Raw genomic sequence first — 19,590 nt, 5'->3', positions numbered from 1 at the left:
GCCTTCTTTTAAAGCTGAAATGTGTTATTGTGGTAAATTCACAACATTATTAATGGATTCTTTATTCTCTTTATACTCAGATGAGAAAGTCATAGGACAGACTCGAGATCTCCAGATGAAGTCTGAAGACTTTGACCGAGTTAAAGTCATTGGTCGAGGGGCATTTGGTGAAGTCCAGCTGGTGAGTTTTATTTTCAGCTGTCACTAACAAGGGTTCTCTAGAGTGATAAAATCTGTCTTGGTTTTCTGGAAGACTGCACATAAATGCATTGTAATTACTCTGTTGATGCACTGCCTCTTTTTCAAGTCGAAGCCTTGAATCAAAATTTGTGAGTATTTCTAAAATTTCAAAATGTACTTTTATTGCTTTTACTACTTTTTCAACATTGAATTGAAAATATGGAATCATCTGTTATCATAGAAATAACTGACATTTTAAGGCAGTCAGTGATTTGATGTACCTGTGTAACTTATAATTCACCATTTGGCCAAAATGTGTCTCAGGATAGAAGTTAGACACTGACTGAAATCTCAAATTCTCCAGTACTTTTTCAACTCTGAATAACTGGGTGTCACCGTCTTTCAGGTACGGCATAAAGCCTCCCAGAAGGTCTACGCCATGAAGCTACTGAGCAAGTTTGAGATGATCAAGCGCTCAGACTCAGCTTTCTTCTGGGAAGAGAGGGACATCATGGCCTTTTCCAACAGTCCCTGGGTTGTGCAGGTATGACATTTAATTTACTGCTCATCTTCTGATTATTTATTCTGGTGCTGTCAGTTACATTCTCAAAGTTTAGACAGCAAAAGCATATTTTTGCTGGGAGACTGTAATGTCCCATTTAGTTGATAAATACCATATGATACCATTTTGATGAATTCTTGATTATTTAAAAAAAAAAAGTATAAAATATTGTTTTTGTGCAGATTGTTACATTTCACAAGACTTTCTTTATGTTCATTTATTGGTTAATTAAAATAATGTAGCAATCTAACAGAAATAAATTCAGCCAGGGCAAATAGATTGGTGCTAATTGTCACCTCTTGGTGTGTCACCTATACCAAAATAGCGATCACTAGTAATGAGAGCTTGTGTTTGGGTCATTCAGTTGTGCAGTGCCTTCCAAGATGAGCACTACCTCTACATGGTGATGGAGTACATGCCAGGAGGTGACCTGGTCAACCTCACCAGCACCTACGACGTGCCGGAGAAATGGGCCAAGTTCTACACAGCAGAGGTGGTGATGGCCCTGGATGCCATTCACTCCATGGGCTTCATCCATCGGGACGTCAAGCCAGACAACATGCTGCTGGACAGACTTGGACACCTCAAGCTGGCCGACTTTGGCACATGCATGAAGATGGACTCTGTGAGTTGTGTCCCATCATTGAAACTTCAGTGCAGCAGCATTTCCCGTGTTTCTGAAAAATTGCACATATCTTGTTTCTTTTACTGAAAAGTCAAAGGAGTTTTTTGTAAATGTTATGATACAAACAAAATGGCTAAATAGAATATTATCACTGGTATGGAAACAAGGTGCACAACAAGCATTTTTCCTCATATTACAAGCAAAAAATGCAGATAACACAGTGCTGTTGAGCTGTGATCACCAGCTTATATACACTATTATAAAGTACAATTGGTTGGGCCCAGGAATTCCAGTAAACATAACTGTGTGTATGTGCTGTGAAGACTGAGCTGCGTGATGGTGAAGCACATTCTAATAGTAGGTTTTCTGCTGCAGAGATTCTGAATTCTCTTCCTGAGTATGACATATCGGCATAATGTGTATGAACACATTTTTATATTTTGGCATGGGTAACAACTGAAGGACTTGGATTGAATACTTTAATTTAAGAAGAAGAAAACTGTCTTAGTACTTAAATCCACCCTTCTAGCAGTCAGCTGTACGTTGGAGATTTCCGACTGGAGGGTTGCTCAGTCAGAGAGCAAGCTTTGGTTCCTGCTGACACGTCTCATAACCTGCGATGTTTAGATTAATATCCACCCATAGTCTTAAGGTGAGACAAAAAAACCTGATCTTAGGCTATTGTGTCAAAACTTACTTGTAAGATTTGAAGTATGTTGATTCCTGGATTTGTGTTTTCCAGACCGGCATGGTGCACTGTGATACAGCTGTCGGGACTCCAGACTACATCTCTCCTGAGGTGCTGAAATCCCAGGGAGGAGATGGGCGTTATGGGAGAGAGTGTGACTGGTGGTCCGTAGGGGTCTTCATCTTCGAGATGCTTGTTGGTCAGTGAACATTTAATGATAGCGATTTTACAGAACAAGAGGGGAGAGGTGTTTCCTGAAAATATATTTGCATCTTAAGGGATGGTATTCCTCGTCTTGTACTATAAATGGCATGTTGGAATCGTTTCAGTTTGAGAAACCACTGTTTCCACTGATTCCAATATTCCAGTTCAGTTCATTAAAGCTAACTTACTGTAATTGCTGTTAGGTGACACACCTTTCTACGCCGACTCTCTGGTGGGAACCTACAGTAAGATCATGGACCATAAAAACTCCCTCAACTTCCCTGATGATGTGGAGATCTCCAAAGATGCCAAGAATATCATCTGTGCCTTCCTGACTGACAGGTATAACGAGTTACAGTCTTTCAGATTTTTACATGTTAAGTGTTGATGGTGATGATGCCAGAAGGGAGCAGAGGTTTACTTTTTCTAAAGGTTTTTTAATTTTTTTATTTAGTTATAACAGTGTACAAACAATCAGTCATACCAGTTTACTTTTTATAAAGCCTTCTTCTACTGCAATACTCAAACGTTACAGAACACGTTGACGTTATTGAGCTGCACACAGCACACTTATGTTTCCCACTGGTTTGTAACGCTTTAGGCCAGAGGAAATCAAATGTCTGTATATTTTGCTTGGATTTTGATTTATTCACTTTTCATGTCTTTCAGAAAAGAATATGTATCAATATGTCATGTTTGCCTGTTGCTACTGATACTGTTGAACGGAGGACAAAGGTTAGATTTAGTCATTGCTCTACAACTCGGTCACTCTTTGTTTTGAGGGAGGTGCGATTGGGCAGAAATGGCGTTGAGGAAATCAAGCGACACCCTTTCTTCAAGAACGACCAGTGGACCTTCGACACCATCAGAGACAGTTAGTATAACTACAATTCAACAAGCAGCTCTACCTTAGCCAATAAAACAAGCCTTTTACGTGACTTAAACACTAAACAAGAATTCTTTTGGAACAGCAGCTGTATCGGAGTACAAGATTAATTTATTAGACTGAAACTCCATGTTTTGTTTACACAGCACTTCCTTTTTCCAGCAATTCACACTTGCCTTTTTCCTTTCTTTCTCTCTCTCACGCCGTCCTCAGCTGTTGCCCCCGTGGTCCCAGAGCTGAGCAGTGATATAGACACCAGTAATTTTGATGAGATTGAAGATGACAAAGGCGATGTAGAAACTTTCCCCACACCTAAGGCCTTTGTTGGAAATCAGTTACCCTTCGTTGGCTTCACTTACTTCAAAGAAGACCAGTAAGTCATCTGTTTTTCTAGCTGTCGCTCATTATTTTAGGGACTTCAACACTTCTACATACAAAAAAGATTGATTATAGATTTGTTATGGTTTGTGGTCTTGACTTAGTGTTGATTCTGTTCATTTCCTTCTTCAGGTTACTACATTTTTCCAACAATTCCTTGGTGGCTCATGAGAATTCGAAAGGAGAGGTAGGTACTTTCACTTCCACACACAATGACACCAGGTGCACTTTGAACAACTCTAGTAGTACAGTCCAACCCAAGCATCTCAGGAATGAAATAGTCAGGCAGCTGTTTACATGACCACACAGAACAGGCCTGTTGACATTGTGATCAATCCAGCTTCATACTTTAAGTCATTAAGGATTATGATGGAAGTGACTCAGAAAAGGATTTCTTTTTTCTGATCCCATGATTTATTTGTACTTTGTTAGAATTTCCGTGTTCTTAGCCACACGGAAAGACTTAAGCAGCTTTCAGTCAAGTGGCTGCGCTAAAAGCCAATCTCTTATTGACTTCAGTCCTAACTGAACAGCCTAAACAATCTAACTACCTCTTTGGAGGAAGACAACAAAGGCCCAGCTTTTATTTTCACTTTGTCTTTTCTGTTAATACTCTTTCAAAACTGGCTTTGTATATAGTACAATGTTTGGTGCAAAGAAAATGGAATTAATTCTTAAAGTTTTGAGCTCTGACAAAAATTGGCAATATTTGAGTGCAAAACAGTAGTATTATAGTCATTTTGAGGGTTAATCGTTTTTGTCGGTAATTTCTAGAAACCTTTCATTTTGAGAAGTTTGAAAGAGCTCATCCTCCATGTTCAAGTCAAAACTGAAAAGCTGCTATAATCAATATTTTTATATTAACTTTGGATCATATGACTACGTACATGTGAAAGGGTCGCTCGCAGTGACAAACCCACTGATAATTATATACCAGCTCTGCTGTTCTCCTCAGCTCTACGGAGCGTTTTAGCGTCTCTCAGCTCATTGTTTTGGCTTTACTCTTTTGGTTCACTCTCGCAGCTTTCATCAGTGGTGAAAAAACTGACAAACCCACTACCTGCCCAGCTCAACAACTAGCTGGTAAACATAGGGGAGCATTTAACAACAAAAGAGCCAGATATTTCACAAGTGAATTTCAGATTGTGATGTTCAGATTGTGTTGGAACTTTTTTTTCAGTTGTTCTTGTTCTTGCTTCATTGCATAATGCACAGTCGAGTCACAGGAAAGATGGATGACATGCAGTAAAGGTTGCAAACTGTTTTTGAATTTGAGCATTTGATTAGTCCTTTAAATCACTAGGACATGTGTGATTGGTTGGTTGGTTTTCTCTCCACAGTCAGCAGCACTGCAGAAGAAACTGCACCACCTGGAGGTGCAGCTGAATAATGAGAGGCAGGTCAAAGACGAGGTGGAGCATAAATACAGGTACAGGAGCTGTGAAAACATTACTTGACAATGGTAGCTTTTCTTCATGTTGCACCACTTGCAGACTCAGACCCAGTGACCATCACTGTCAAAGCTCTTATAAACATACTGTTTTCTTTTTGCAGAGCTGCCACTAGCCGTCTAGACAAAATCTCCAAAGAACTTGAGGAAGAGGTAAGCTGTGTAAACAGTGACTGCTGAATCGACAGCACAGATACCTGTTAGTGTTGGAGATGATTTGCATATTTTTGGCTCTGTCCTACTTTCAGTATTTGCTGGTTTAATGACCCAGTAGTCCCTCCAGGATCGTTCCAGGAGAAGTTCCATCTTTTTCATCCCCTTTCCCTTTCCCAAAAATTGTATTTAAGTCAAAATAATGATTTCTCACTCTTTACTTGACCATGTTTCGGTTGAATGCCAATGTGTCATATCCAGTGAGATTCAGCTGGAGCACTTGCTGAATTCTAATAGCCACATTAAAATGTCTATTGGGATTGGTTTTGTGTTAAGCCCCGATTGGATTCTCAGGAACCATTTCTCATAAAGCGAGTTGTGGAATCACAGCACCGTGAAACCAGCCCTATAGGACATGTTGAACAAAGTCTTTAATGATTGATTTTAGGTGAGCAGCAGAAAGAATCTGGAGTCGAGTCTGAGGCAGCTAGAGCGAGAGAAAGCCCTGCTGCAGCACAAGAGCCTGGAGAGCCACCGCAAGGCTGAGAGCGAGGCCGACAGGAAGCGCTGTCTGGAGAACGAAGGTGACATGACACACACACATTTTATCCAGATGTCATGTACTAATGTGACACAATGAATTCATTAACCGGTTGCCTAATAAAATTATTTTCTTTTACTTACAGAATGAGACATGATTGTTAAAGAAATGGCAGCTGATTTGATGCATCATAAAGTGTGTTTTGATATCACATTTTTCAAAAGCTGTCAAGTCAACATATGCAGTGGGACACTTTCATTTTGGTGCAAAGCGATCATAGAGTTTTTTATTTTTGATTTTAATACAGTTAATATGGAATCCAGTGAAATATGAGCTTCTGTTTGACAGCTTCCTGTATGAATTTACTAAATCCCTCTTGTTTGATGCTTTTAATTTGAACTAGAAGAGTTTTGTGGGAAGTTTACAGACAGACTGATATAATTTGGATGATACTGCCATCACCTGGTCAAATAGACTTCTTAAACAGCGTGGAAACATGCTCACCAGAGGGACACAAGTCCATAGGACTACTATAGGATATTGTATAATTTGCATGATAAAACTCATTACATTTAGATGCAACTGTTGCTCTGTGACACCCAAACATCATATTTCGAAATTCGGAAGAATTTAAAGTTTTTCATTTACATTTTACTTGACTGAAACTTAGTTCATCATCATATATTGGTCTGTGTTCTTCTGTGTTGTGCAGTCAACAGCCTTCGAGACCAGCTGGATGACATGAAGAGAAGAAACCAGAATTCACACATTTCCAATGAGAAGAACATTCACCTGCAGAAACAGGTCAGTTATATTTTGTCTGTGGGCACTGAAGTGTCTAGAAAGCTACCTACTGTACTATTATAAAAATACCAAAATGATTGTTGACACGAAAGTAAAACTAATGAATATTATAAGCTGTTAAATTAGCTACTGTGATCCAATTTCTTAACCAATATTAAAATTAGAGGTTATTTACGTATGCATGTATTTATTAGGAGTTATGGGATTACAACCAAGTTGTTGCAGTATACTATATTTCTCAAAACAGATTTATGGAATAAAAGCCTTGAGATGAACAGAAATATATTTTAGTACTATGTAAAATAACAGGGAGTACTTTGTATTATATTGCACTAAGCCTGTTTCTCTATTTTTCTAAATAAAGTACTTGATTGGAAAGTTTGTATGTGACAGGACTCAGGACATACTGTAACTGTTAACAACTAGAAAAGTAATGAGTAACCAAATAAATCTGCTCAGCTGGAAGAAGCCAACACGTTGCTGCGGGCCGAGTCTGAGGCGGCGACAAGGCTCCGTAAAACCCAGACGGACAGCAGCAAGCAGCTGCAGCAGCTGGAGGCCAACGTGCGCGAGCTGCAGGACAAATGCTGCCTGCTGGAGCGCAGCAAGCTGAGTCTGGAGAAGGAATGCATCAGCCTGCAGGCCGCACTGGAGACAGAGAGGAGGGAGCACAGCCAGGGCTCAGAGACCATCAGCGACCTGACGGGTGGGTGACACATACACAGTATTTAATACAGGATCTGGAAAGATTTCTAGTCTGTAAACAATGGTCATTTGTATGTATTACCAAGCAGAAAGGCACCACATCATTTTTCATCTGGTTTTAAGATACGATTAAATATATTAGTTTGACTTTGTATGTATCTATTTATTTATATACATTTATAGAGCAATGTGTGACTTTAGTGAGTGGAATGCAATTCAGTGTTCAAATTCTGCTGTAAGGAGTTGCTGATATAGTTATTGTATTTTTATGAGGTGGAAATTCTATTACACGCCTTGGATAAAGATGTATTATCTTAGCCACTTCTGTCTGCCCAGCAGTCTACATGGCAGATTTATTAGGGCAGCTAGGTGGGCAAGAGCAATGTGCCACACAAATACAGAGGGCACCAAAGAGGCTTTTCAGGTCTTAATAAGGAGTTTGCACTGCAGAATCCATTCAGCAAACAACACACTCACTGTCCGTGTGTGTGTGTGTGTGTGTGTGTGTGTGTGTGTGAGAGAGAGAGAGATTGATTTGAATTTATTTGTAAGAGCTTTTACTAAAACAGGTTTGTCTGCCCCATGTCACAAATACATCCGCTACAATGCTTAAGCCACACTGGTTGAACAAATCTGTTGAGTGTAGAGAGTAAAACATGAAATGCTCTCTTTCCTGTAGAAAAGCCCTTGAATAAAACTACAGCCAGTTACTCCATTGCAGCTGGTCAGTATGCAATAGTAGCAGTCTGTGGTTGTACTGGTCAGCCCCCAGCACGCATGTAACTGTACGAGGGAGCATGTTATCATCAAGGCAAATAATTCAGCCTTAATCTGATTCGGGCAGCACTCAAGCTATTTAACCTGTCATATAAAAGCTTTTATCTGATTGTGTTAATTGAGGTGAGGTCATACTCTAAGCAAACACAGCTCCGTTAACACACCCAGACTTCTGCTCAGTCTCCATTTGTTTCAAAATGTAAACGCCTCACTGAACTTTCTCTTTGGCTTTTGTCAAACTGCTGTTGTTGGTCATCAGATGCAGTGACCAGATGTCGCATTTACACATCAAACAAGGTAGCACAATGGAAGTGAATCTGCAATGAACTGCTTTCTCCAATGAACTGGGCTATTGGAGAAATAGCATTCATTTGAACTATGTAAATGCCTTAAGCATGTGTGTGTATAAACAAAGTCATTGTGGCACATGGCATTGCCGGAAAAAAAGCAACACACTCACACTTGTAGGCAAACAATAAGGAGATGGATGAGAAATCAGAAATCCATCTGTCTTGCTGGGATTGTGCACAATCCCAGCAATGATTTAAAGTAGAAGTGGTTAGTTTGTTGTATGTTATAAGCATGTTTTATAAACATGCGTCTCTGAGGACCCTCTTGGCTTTGTCTTGCAGGACGTATCTCAGGCCTGGAGGAGGAGGTACGTCAGCAGAGACAGGCTCTGTCCAAAGCTGAGACTGAGAAGAGACAGCTTCAGGAAAAACACACCGATCTGGAGAAGGTAAACCAGAAAAACAGGCTAAAAATGACTATATTCTTCATTGGTTTGTAAATATTAGCTTTTCAGTATTTACAACCTCCTTCATTTTTTGACCTTGGGATACTCTCTGAAGTAAGTTGTAGGCCTGAAAAATACAAAGATGTTAAAAAACATTCAAATAAACCATAACAAACAGTGTATTGGCCCGTCACCATCTCCGTAATTTAAGACCAACAGGTTGTCCAGTCATATGAATACCGGGGGGGTTCATTTAGACAGCTTGAACTGCAAAGATAAAATAAACATAGTGATTCTTCCCCAGAGTACTTTGTCTTGGGGTATCCGGCACCAGTATAAAACATTTACATAATTAATTAAAGCACTGTTTAGACTTACGTTGATGGCCACCATCTTTGTAGAATTGTAATCTTCCAAGTACTTACATGGATCAGCTGCTGATGTCTGTTTGGTTTACTAAATAATTCAAATGGCATATTGATCCTGACTATACAGATGGGTAGTTAGTGATGTGCTATGATCATTCAGTGCTTTAATTCTTCGATAATGATTTCAGATTATGTTAATTTGTTTCTCCTCTTCTGAGCTGTATTCTGCTGCAGGAAGTATTGTCTGAAGATGAGTGAGTTCAGCGTTTATGCCATTATTATCATTCTTATTATTTACTTATTTTTTGGTTGTATTTATTCTGCTTTGCACTTTCTAAATCATTGAAAACGATTCCTCGAGATTTAAAGGTTGAATGAATGATGTTATTGGATGTGTGGTAGCTAGCCGAGGTTTACTCTTAGGGTTTCATTGGGTTTATCAGAACATCTCTGCCCTTGTTTTCTTTGTACAGGAGATGAGCAACAAAGAGATTGATTTGACGTACAAGCTGAAGGTGCTGCAGCAGGAGCTGGAGCAGGAGGAGGCCTCTCATAAGGCCACCAGGGCGCTGCTGGCAGACAAGAGCAAGATCAAAGTAACCATTGAGGGCGCCAAGTCAGAGTCCATGAAGGGTAAGGGCACCAGGCCTTTGTTTCGTGGAAGTTGTTCTCTCACATACCTCCTTGTTTACTTCAACTGTCTGTTCATCCTAGTTTGTACCATTACACATTAGATGTTGTGAAGAAGAAGCAAATTAATTTAAGATTTGAACTTTGTGAAATCAGTTGGCACCAGTGGACATCTGTGACTCCACCAGCCAGGCCTTTATGCATTGCTACGGGTCATACACAATGTGCATTTATTATTCTAGCTTTACATACTTGTCACTACTGATTAACATAACTTAAACATGTGGAAAATATATTGATAAATCCAGAGATGGAGCAGAAGCTGGCGGAGGAGCGAGCAGCCAAACTACGGCTGGAGAACCGAATACTGGAGCTGGAGAAGCACAGCAGCATGATGGACTGTGACTATAAACAGGCTCTGCAGAAACTAGATGAGCTGCGCAGACACAAGGACCGACTAACCGAAGAGGTGAGGGAGTGTTTATATTCTGCGCAGGGGAACAGTGAAGTGTGTGTTTAGATATTAAATGCCACCTACAGAAACAAATCTTGTAGCTTATGTAACAATGTGTCACTTCGGAGCTGTAGAGGAATAACTGTGATTCAGTAGCAATTTACAAAAACAGGAAGTACAGACAAAACAATAACAAAAGCAAATTCAACCTTCTAAACAATAAAAACACAGCCACTCCTCATTTCTCTGTCTGTCTTTGTTTTGTTCATTCTTTCAGGTGAAGAACCTGACACTGAAGATCGAGCAGGAGACCCAGAAGCGTTCCCTGACTCAGAATGACCTGAAGGCTCAGAACCAGCAGCTCAATTCTCTGCGAACCTCAGAGAAGCAACTCAAGCAGGAAACAAATCACCTGCTGGACATTAAACGCAGCCTGGAGAAACAGAACCAAGAGCTGCGCAAGTCAGTTTACATTTTGTTAAAGTCTTTTCTAGCAGTCATACCCAAGGCTTCATATCTTGAAATAAAGAGGATGATGAGAAATTTATTTTTTTATTTTTGACTACAGAGAAAGACAAGACACAGACGGGCAAATGAAGGAATTACAGGACCAGTTAGAAGCTGAACAGTATTTCTCTGTGAGTCTTTGTTCTGCTCTGTACAAATGTGGATGTAAAATGACTAAGTGCTATCACAGTTGCTCTGCATTTTACTTGCAGAGTGTGTGGGTTGTTATTTGCCATCAGAACACCATTCCTTTTATTTCAGTAGCTAATGCATGTTGTTGTGTGTATTTCATAGCTGTTAAAGGAAGCAATGTTCACAGTTCAGTGGACATCCATTTGTTCATCTTTCATGTATTTCTTTTAGGGCTGCACAATTAATCTCAATATTATCAAAATCGAAATATGGCCAAGTGCAATATCCAAATTGCATAAGCTGCAATTTTTTGATTAAAAAAAGATATGCCGAGGTATGCAGAGATGCCCTGGCCTACAAATCTTGTTCTCCAGATGTAAGAAAACTGTGAAAATGAAAATTGTGATGCAAAAATGATAATTCCCACTCAAAATAATCGCAATATGATTTTTTTACCATATCATGCAGCCCTAATTTCTATAATAATATAAACATTTCATGATCTGTGTAAATGGAATAATCGAATGTGTAATGGAACCTGAATGATATTTTTCCCTCCATCATAGTTTTGATTTTATCGGCTTATCTGTACACACTGTATATATTCATTATTACTCAGGAAAAGTATTTGCCTTTTATGGAACGTTTTTTACTTCTCTAGTCTTCCCAGTGGAAATGTACAGTAGTAGGCTGCAGAATTTATGAGGTGGTTTGCTGTGTTTTCCAGACGCTGTATAAGACCCAGGTTCGTGAACTAAAGGAGGAGTGTGAAGAGAGGAACAAACTCTACAAAGATGTGCAGCAGTCCCTGCAGGAGCTACAGGAGGAGAGGTGGTTTGACTGTTTGAAATTATGATATTTTCTTTTTAGTACACTTTAAAACATCAGTGACAAAATTCAATAGCTGTTTTTTAACCAAAAGCAAGACAACATAAGGAAGTAGCAGTCAGTTCATTATGTCTCTGAGTGAGACATTTATATTCTGGGTTTGTGATTATTTGCTGTTCAGCCTTTCAGTTGTTTTTTAATTTCTTTCAGGGATTCGTTGGCAGCTCAGCTCGAGATCACACTGACAAAGGCTGACTCAGAGCAGCTGGCGCGCTCCATTGCTGAGGAGCAGTACTCAGACCTGGAGAAGGAGAAGATAATGAAGGAGCTGGAACTGAAGGAGATGATGGCCCGCCATCGTCAGGAGCTAGCTGAGAAGGACATCACCATCAATTCGGTGAGTTGCATCAACTGTCTCCTGCCTTCACACTTGAAATGTTAAATCCGGATGATCTGAAAGGGTTTTGTATTGTAGGCAGTTTGAACAGCAGCATGTTGGTAAAAGCTCATTAGATAGAGAGGATAGCTTGCCTCATTACTGAAGTAATACAATATGATGCACAACAGCACAGTGTAAATCCAGCACATTCTAGAACTGTATAAAGAGGTTGGACAACAGGTGGCAGTAGCAGACAGCCTAGACAGTGCTCATAATTACCCATACCAGTGAATATGACAGTATTTCCTGCCTCATGCAGCTGGAGGAAGCCAATAGGACCCTGACCAGTGATGTCGCCAACCTAGCCAATGAGAAGGAGGAGCTGAACAACAAACTGAAGGAGGCAATGGAAGGTAATGAAAATGTTTTAAATGTAACTTGTAAGCAAAATATTGCCAGGGTTAACATTTCTCATTTTTGTTTGTGTGTTTTTTTGTTTTTTTTTCAGAATCAGAAAAGTCAAAGGATTGGGAGCAGCAGATCAGCCAGATGAAGCAGGCATTTGAGAAGCAGCTGCAGTCAGAGAGGACACTGAAAACTCAGGTAAGTCTGTTTAAAAATGGAGCACATGCATGGTATGATTAGCTTTGGTTTAGTTGTCACTTGACATACACTTAGAGAGCAACTTGAGAAACCCTCTGCTGGGTTATTTCTCCAGGAATCACCTCCCATCAGTTCCTAAAGCTGTTTTACAACTAGACAACTCTGAAAACACGCTAAAGCATGGACTGTGGTACTCATTGTCTGTCTACAGGCTGTCAATAAGCTGGCAGAGATCATGAACAGGAAGGAGGTTCGTGGCGGAGGCAGTCGCCGTGGTAACGACACAGACATGCGGCGGAAGGAGAAGGAGAACAGGAAGCTGCAGTTGGAGCTGAGGTCGGAGAAGGAAAAACTCAACAGCTCCATCATCAAATACCAGAGGGAGATCAATGAAATGCAGGCGGTCAGTAGAACAGTCACACACACTTTGAGTTCCTTTTACACCAATATTCGGACTTCTCTTGTCTCTGATGTCATTTCTAATCATTCCTCATTAAATATGTAATTTCAGGCACTTGTACAAATGTGAAAGATTTCCCCAGTCCCACCAATTCCCCTTAAGTAACAGCAGTTTCTATAGGCTCGACCGACCAGCATGCGCGGCAGTATCGTCGCTCCTTGTTCAGTATCTTTGACTGAACCTCGTTTTTTTATTTTTATTTGCAGCAACTGTCGGATGAGAGCCAGATGCGTATTGAGCTGCAGATGGCTCTGGACAGTAAGGACAGTGACATCGAGCAGCTGAGGAACCGCCTGCTGTCGCTCAGCGTTCAATCAATGGACTCTGCCAGCGTCAGCAGTGGGCCGGAGTTTGATGCTGATGATGCATACACAGGTAAGATGTCAATGGAATGTATTCATTGTCATTATACTTTCGTACAACCAAACAGAGTCAGGCATTCCAAAATCATTTGTCATTATAAGCAAGTGCAACTTGCTTAAAATGACCAACTATATAATAAATACCTGTATGTTAAGAGGCAGGTTAGATAAGGATTTGGGTTTTGGAAGAAATAAAACAAAGGTGTGAAAAAATGTAGTTTATCTTTTATTTTCACTACATCGCTGCTGCTGTACACCAAATTTAGTCATTTTGGAGGATTGTGCAGGTGTTTTGCAAAATTTTAAGAAAATCCAGCAGCTTTTTATTTGGGAAAATTAAAATGAAGGCAGTTACCCTGTATTTTATTTGGTTGGAAAATGTGTTTTATGGTAACACTGACAGATTATCATAATGCTTACATGCTATATATGCATCTATCTTTTTCCCCATTTAGAAACAAGGCTGGAGGGCTGGCTCTCTCTCCCTGTAAGAAACAACACCAAGAAGTTTGGATGGGAGAAAAAGGTATAGAGAATGAAGCTGCTTTGATGATGTATAACAGTCTCTCCGTAACCTTACCATGTCTGTTCTGTTGCTTTAGTATGTTGTAGTGAGCAGCAAGAAGATTCTCTTCTACAACAGCGAGCAAGACAAAGAGCAGTCCATTCCCTACATGGTGCTTGACATAGAGTGAGTACACACCTAAAGACAATCCACGACTCATGTCAGTTTTAGTTTGTTTATGAGTTCATTATGTCCTGTGGGGGCATTTGTTGTTGAACTGAGATGCAGCTGAGTTGTTATGATAAGGGGACATTGACTTATTTTCTTCTCACAGCAAACTCTTCCATGTGAGACCAGTCACTCAGACAGATGTGTACCGTGCTGACGCCAAAGAAATTCCCAGGATATTCCAGGTCTGTCTCTGCACCGCTTCAATGGTTTTATTATTGAAATTCTGAATTGTACTGTGTCGTCTTAAAATTGAACTTCTGGATGATCATTATATGATTGTTTGTTGAGTGTCAAAAGCACAAATTTAGACAAAAATCCTCTCTCCTCATTCTCTATCACCGCTCCAGATTCTTTACGCCAACGAAGGCGAGAGCAAAAAGGAGCCAGAGTTTCCTGTGGAGCCGCTGGCCATCGGAGAGAAGTCCAGCTACATCTGCCACAAGGGCCATGAGTTCATCCCCACGCTCTACCATTTCCCCACCAACTGTGAGGCGTGCACCAAGCCGCTGTGGAACATGTTCAAGCCGCCGCCTGCTCTGGAGTGCCGGCGCTGCCACATCAAGTGCCACAAGGACCACATGGACAAGAAGGAGGAGATCATTGCTCCATGCAAAGGTAGGATGCTCCTGTGCATTCACATACGGACTGATCTATGAACTATGATTTTTCAGTAAAACCAATGTTGCTAATAAAGATAACTGAAGACTATAACTGAAAGTTGCACTTTTTTCCCCCCACCACCAGTAAACTATGACGTGTCTACGGCCAAGAACCTGCTGCTGCTGGCCGTGTCCCAGGAGGAGCAGCAGAAGTGGGTGAGCCGACTGATCAAGAAGATTCCCAAGAAGCCTCCACCGCCAGAGCACTTTGCACGCTCATCGCCTCGCGCCTCCATGAAGGTCCAGCCCAGCCAGTCCATGAGGAGGCCCAGTCGACCGCTCCCCACCAGCAAGAGCAGGTAGCAAAGCAGACAAGAGACTATGTGTGAACACGTTTTGCTTTTTGGACAAGCTTTAAAAACAAAAAAGTCTTTATTTTTCAGTAATTGACACTCGTAAGATTGGTTGATTTCCAGTTTGTATGAAATGATGGGTTATGTAGGAGGACTCCAGTGAGGCAAAGGTTGTGGGTTTTAGTGCACACTATTGATAAAGTAACCTTTTTGAATGGACCATCTGCATGCAGGCTAGAGTTGGAATGGTATATGGGGTCAAACTATACACATACTGTATGCGTTGTGTAAGTGATCAGTACAACACTGGATGGCTCCAAAAAGCCTTTAAACTGAATTGATGTAATGATGTCGTGTCATTTTAATCACCATGGCATAGCCAAATGTACTAATATTTATTATTATCACTGTACTACAGGACTGTAGTTATTCTCGTGTTACTACTTTGTAATATGTCCTGGGTTTCTGTGGCTCCCAGAGCCCCCGAAAGGTCACGCTGGGACTTTTTTTTCCCAGAAATTCTTTTGCGTTACCTGTGCTTGGTTGTGATGAATATAGCTGTGACACGTTAGTGTATAATGGGTGTAACACTAACTACATGCAGGGGTTGTGTGTGTGTGTGTGCAGTGAAGAGTCGCAGTACAGCTACTGTAGCCACATCCAGAGCATCATTGACTCAACCAAAAATGCAGCCTTGGTCTGAATAATAACCATATCCACAGCTTCACACAGCACAGCCAGGCAGAGCAGCTGCAGCTGTGCTCACAGCCAGCGGCTGTATACTGTTGGAGCTCAGCCTTTTAAAAGGAGTACTGAGCAATAAATGCAGAATGTAAAGTGTCACATCATCTCTCCTTTCTGTAGTTTCTGCAGAGGGTTTCTCTAACCTGGCAGTGTATTTTAACACTAACTGTTCCTATGGATCAGAGGGAACGCAAAAGTATATCAGAAAAAAATTCACCACGTGACCCTTTGGGGGCTCTGTATTGGAGAGTTGTGTCCCACGGTCTAGATGTGACCCTGACAAGTTAGAATGACCAGTTCAGTCCAAAAATGCTGGTATCGGTCTCATCTATAGTGCATCCAGAGTTACAAAATCTAACCAAAGCAATGTTGATATTTCTATACTAAACCCTGTGTGAAAGCTGATGGCGTGAAACCTCAAAGAGGTTAAAAATCTAGAATTCACAGCAGCTTCAGTGAGAAGTGTTTTTGAAGTATGAGAAAGTGAGCAGCTGTGGAGCTTTGTTCTCTGTATAGTCCTGAGACACTCTTGTTGTGTGTCTCAGGACTTCATTTATGGTTACCAGTTTGTATGTGCAGCAAATGTTACTTGGCCATCACAACTAATCTCCCCTGTCAGATTGGAGGACTTTGGTCTTCAGGACTGACACTGGGCATTGGATGATATCGATGATGAGTGTTCCTCTGTTTCCTCTAGATGACCGTTAATGGTAACTGTGTGCCGTGCAGTGCGGTGATTTCAGTGGCAGTGGAACACTGTTTCTACGAGGCATCAATTTACACAGCTACAGTCCCAATTTACTGTGATTTTAAAAAGTGAAGGAAACACTGGAGATCAAATCTGAATATTGATGAAAGAAAACTCAGTGTTTCCAGACCCTTCACTGCTTATTCTCTGCTACCTTGAAAAACGTGAGACCCATAATGTTGTTTTTGGGGTGGTAGCCCACCACAACAACTAAACTTTGATATTTCTAAAGCTGCTGAGGATAAAGGCACTGTTTTGTAGTCACATCATCCTGTTAACGTCCTCACCCATCGTGACCTAATGTCCTCTGACCTCACAGGTCAAATGGCTTCAAAATCAGGCGAGAAGAATCCCACAGTGGACACTGGTACAAATGATGACTTCTCCCACCTTGTTCTTCCTTTGCCCAGATGTTTCCCTGTAAACGACTCAATTCCTGAATGTGTGTATGTCTGTTTACAACCAAAAAGTGTCTTTTTGCACCCAACGTTCAGACACAGTCCTGGTTGTCAGTTTGTGGTGGTGGTGGGCTATGTTCACATGTGTTAGCCCCATGGCACGTGCTTGTTGGGGTGCGGGAAACATTTGGCTGCTCACCTGATAGCTTGGATCACCTTGCCACTGGGTGTTTTAAATGAAAGCAGATACATTGTCTTCTGGGCTAAAATAGAAACCTAATCACTTTTATGTTTTTTTCATAATTTATTTAGGTGCTGAACATTAGGCAAATACCTGATTATATCACCCAGTGAAAATATCTTCTCTGTTTTAAAAATTCTGTTACTGTATCATTGTATTGTATTAAAATGCCTAAGGTAATATAAAATGGTATATCATTTTCCCTTTTAACACTGGAGCCTGATGTATCTGAGTTTTATCAAAGCCAAACAGAACTTCTCACATCAAATTCACAAAGTTCTTGCACACCATCAAGTCTTAATGTGTGCGTAGGATCTTGACTGTGAAGCAACCAAAGAAATTCATAAACCTTTTCTGGTGAAAGTCTGAAGACTGAAACATTGTGAAATAAGTGAGTACAAGCGATTTATGCAGGATTCTTTAGTCAGTATTATTTAGATACTACGGGGACATGATGTACAAAAGGTATTTGCTGAGACTAATCTTACATCTGTTTCTCTTCCTCCAGTTAACCTCGCTTGGGAGTGTGGTGCATCGTCCTGAATCTCAGACTCTATACAAAGCTCCGTTTGCAGATCAGCACACTGAACTCCACATCACTTCTTCACAACCCACCCTGTCGTGCTTCAGCCTGTGAGAGTTACAAAGTCCGTTTTTCCCTTTTGTTGAACTTCTTTCCCAGCCAATTGAAGCGGTAACGACTATCAACAGCTGTGATCTTTTCACCCGGCTGGATGACTTGTAAGCACGTTAGCCGAAGTCTTCTCGTGGGCCCTTGACGAGAGCAAATTATGTGTCTCTGCGGGGCCGGAGTGACTCGTTCAGCACCCACAGAACAGAAGAGAGCTCTTATAAGCCCGACAAGAAGGGGATACACTTACCTCAACACTTCTCACCAGGACACACTGTCTGATTGAAGGACCTAACAGGAAAACTCTTGACTCTTCCTCACCACTTTTGGGGATTCTTGTGGCCAAATAAAAAAAAAAGACATTCTTGTGTTTAATGATTGTGAACAATATGAAGGGTTTAATGGGGAACACTACACTCAGAAGATAGTAAATTCTGTAATTTGTTGGCTGAATGCAGCTGAGGTTGTTGAACTTGATCCCAGATACAGTATCTGTACTTATTCAAACTCTTTTAACATATTGATTGTAGCTTCTTGCTTCCCACGATTCTGCTTTCAGGTGCGCGTCCACACGGGTCACAGAAACTTGAATAAGGTACTTAAGCAAAGGAGCTGGGACTTGTAGGAAAGTCAGCAAGGCGGGGAAGGAGTGTCACCATTCCTCCAGGATTTGGGCAAATAACTCCTTTAGTGCCTCTTATTCAGATTTCTGACTCAGGCATGCTCTGAATCACCGGTTTGTCGTTGTATGACTACAGTAATGGTTCTAAGTGAACAGAATCCTGCTCTGAATGGCATTAGATGGAGGCCCAGACATGAGTTCCTCACAATCCCATAATCTTTCAACCTGCACTGTCAGTTATGAGGGTTAATGTTTACTGAATTCAAGGGGTGCACCATTAATGCTTTTCTGATCCGAGCTCGGCTCCTTTTGTTGTTTGAATGTACATCTGGTCTTTACCAGAGACGACACGCAGGCATTGTATTACTTCTATCCAAATATACTTGACTGAAGCCCCCTTTCATCACCAACTACTCTGAGTGAACTTGCATGTGTTTGCCTTTTCAGGCCTCACACTTCAGTGCTGTCACCCACAGGCCTCCACCTATTAGAAATGTAGTTTTTAGTCATTCCTTGCAAAGAAAAGGAGGGGAATTTACAAACAAGAAGCAGAAACAATGAAGGTATGCAATCATATTCCATGAGTCAAAATACTGAGCAGCACTATTCCATTGAAAGTTTTTCTAAAAGTGTTTGTCCTGATATTTTTGTATTAAAAGTAACCAAACTCTGAGTTTGGGCACATTGTTGTGTGTATGTGGCTTATATAGCAGGTGGAGAGTAACTGTGTGTGTGTGTGTGTGTGTGCGTGTGTGTGTGTGTGTGTGTGTACTGAGTGCTCTCCTTTAACCAAGAAGCATGTTTTATACATATAAATATACACAGTATATATTTTACATGCCATACAGTGCACATTATATTATTTATACAGCCTTGTCCACTTTGTATTTAAGGGCTCTACATCCAGATTGCATGTTTGCTACCAAACAGCTCTATAATAATAACTACTTCAACAATAAAGATGTGGATGTGCCTTTTGGTTTTGGATTATTTTTTTGTCTTTAAAAAGAAATATCTTGAAAGCTATAATCCTGTAAAGGTGCACAACAACTCTGCTTGTTTTTTGGGGGGGGTGAGTTTTTAATGCATGACTGAAAATACCACAT

At 40.8% G+C, this 19,590-nt stretch overlaps 1 protein-coding gene across 4 annotated transcripts in view; it reads left to right on the top strand.

Annotated features, from left to right (window-relative positions):
* Nucleotides 1-19,457, top strand: part of rock2a (rho-associated, coiled-coil containing protein kinase 2a) — a 35,764-nt gene extending 16,307 nt beyond the window's left edge. The window contains exons 3-34 of one of the 4 annotated variants that reach the window (XR_006374482.1): nt 81-181; nt 587-724; nt 1,107-1,367; nt 2,110-2,254; nt 2,463-2,601; nt 3,042-3,133; nt 3,359-3,518; nt 3,656-3,710; nt 4,864-4,952; nt 5,078-5,126; nt 5,575-5,710; nt 6,380-6,471; nt 6,931-7,177; nt 8,586-8,692; nt 9,531-9,690; nt 9,996-10,156; nt 10,419-10,603; nt 10,710-10,779; nt 11,508-11,611; nt 11,819-12,005; nt 12,307-12,400; nt 12,496-12,590; nt 12,802-12,993; nt 13,257-13,425; nt 13,868-13,938; nt 14,015-14,103; nt 14,252-14,330; nt 14,496-14,763; nt 14,893-15,106; nt 16,912-17,034; nt 17,544-17,622; nt 17,740-19,457. Coding sequence is in view for 1 of the 4 variants with exons in the window: in XM_044165633.1 (XP_044021568.1) it covers nt 81-181; nt 587-724; nt 1,107-1,367; nt 2,110-2,254; nt 2,463-2,601; nt 3,042-3,133; nt 3,359-3,518; nt 3,656-3,710; nt 4,864-4,952; nt 5,078-5,126; nt 5,575-5,710; nt 6,380-6,471; nt 6,931-7,177; nt 8,586-8,692; nt 9,531-9,690; nt 9,996-10,156; nt 10,419-10,603; nt 10,710-10,779; nt 11,508-11,611; nt 11,819-12,005; nt 12,307-12,400; nt 12,496-12,590; nt 12,802-12,993; nt 13,257-13,425; nt 13,868-13,938; nt 14,015-14,103; nt 14,252-14,330; nt 14,496-14,763; nt 14,893-15,106; nt 17,740-17,743 (3,953 nt within the window). In the remaining 3 variants the exon portion in view is untranslated. Of the gene's footprint in view, nt 1-80; nt 182-586; nt 725-1,106; nt 1,368-2,109; nt 2,255-2,462; nt 2,602-3,041; nt 3,134-3,358; nt 3,519-3,655; nt 3,711-4,863; nt 4,953-5,077; nt 5,127-5,574; nt 5,711-6,379; nt 6,472-6,930; nt 7,178-8,585; nt 8,693-9,530; nt 9,691-9,995; nt 10,157-10,418; nt 10,604-10,709; nt 10,780-11,507; nt 11,612-11,818; nt 12,006-12,306; nt 12,401-12,495; nt 12,591-12,801; nt 12,994-13,256; nt 13,426-13,867; nt 13,939-14,014; nt 14,104-14,251; nt 14,331-14,495; nt 14,764-14,892; nt 15,107-16,911; nt 17,039-17,543; nt 17,623-17,739 lie in introns of all 4 variants that reach the window. The other 3 variants (XR_006374484.1, XR_006374483.1, XM_044165633.1) reach the window with 3 other exon arrangements.
* Nucleotides 19,458-19,590: the final 133 nt, after the last annotated feature.

The sequence above is a fragment of the Siniperca chuatsi genome, linkage group LG15 (genome assembly GCF_020085105.1).
Source record: "Siniperca chuatsi isolate FFG_IHB_CAS linkage group LG15, ASM2008510v1, whole genome shotgun sequence".
NCBI lineage: Eukaryota > Metazoa > Chordata > Actinopteri > Centrarchiformes > Sinipercidae > Siniperca > Siniperca chuatsi.
This window is presented reverse-complemented; position numbering and strand designations above follow the sequence as displayed.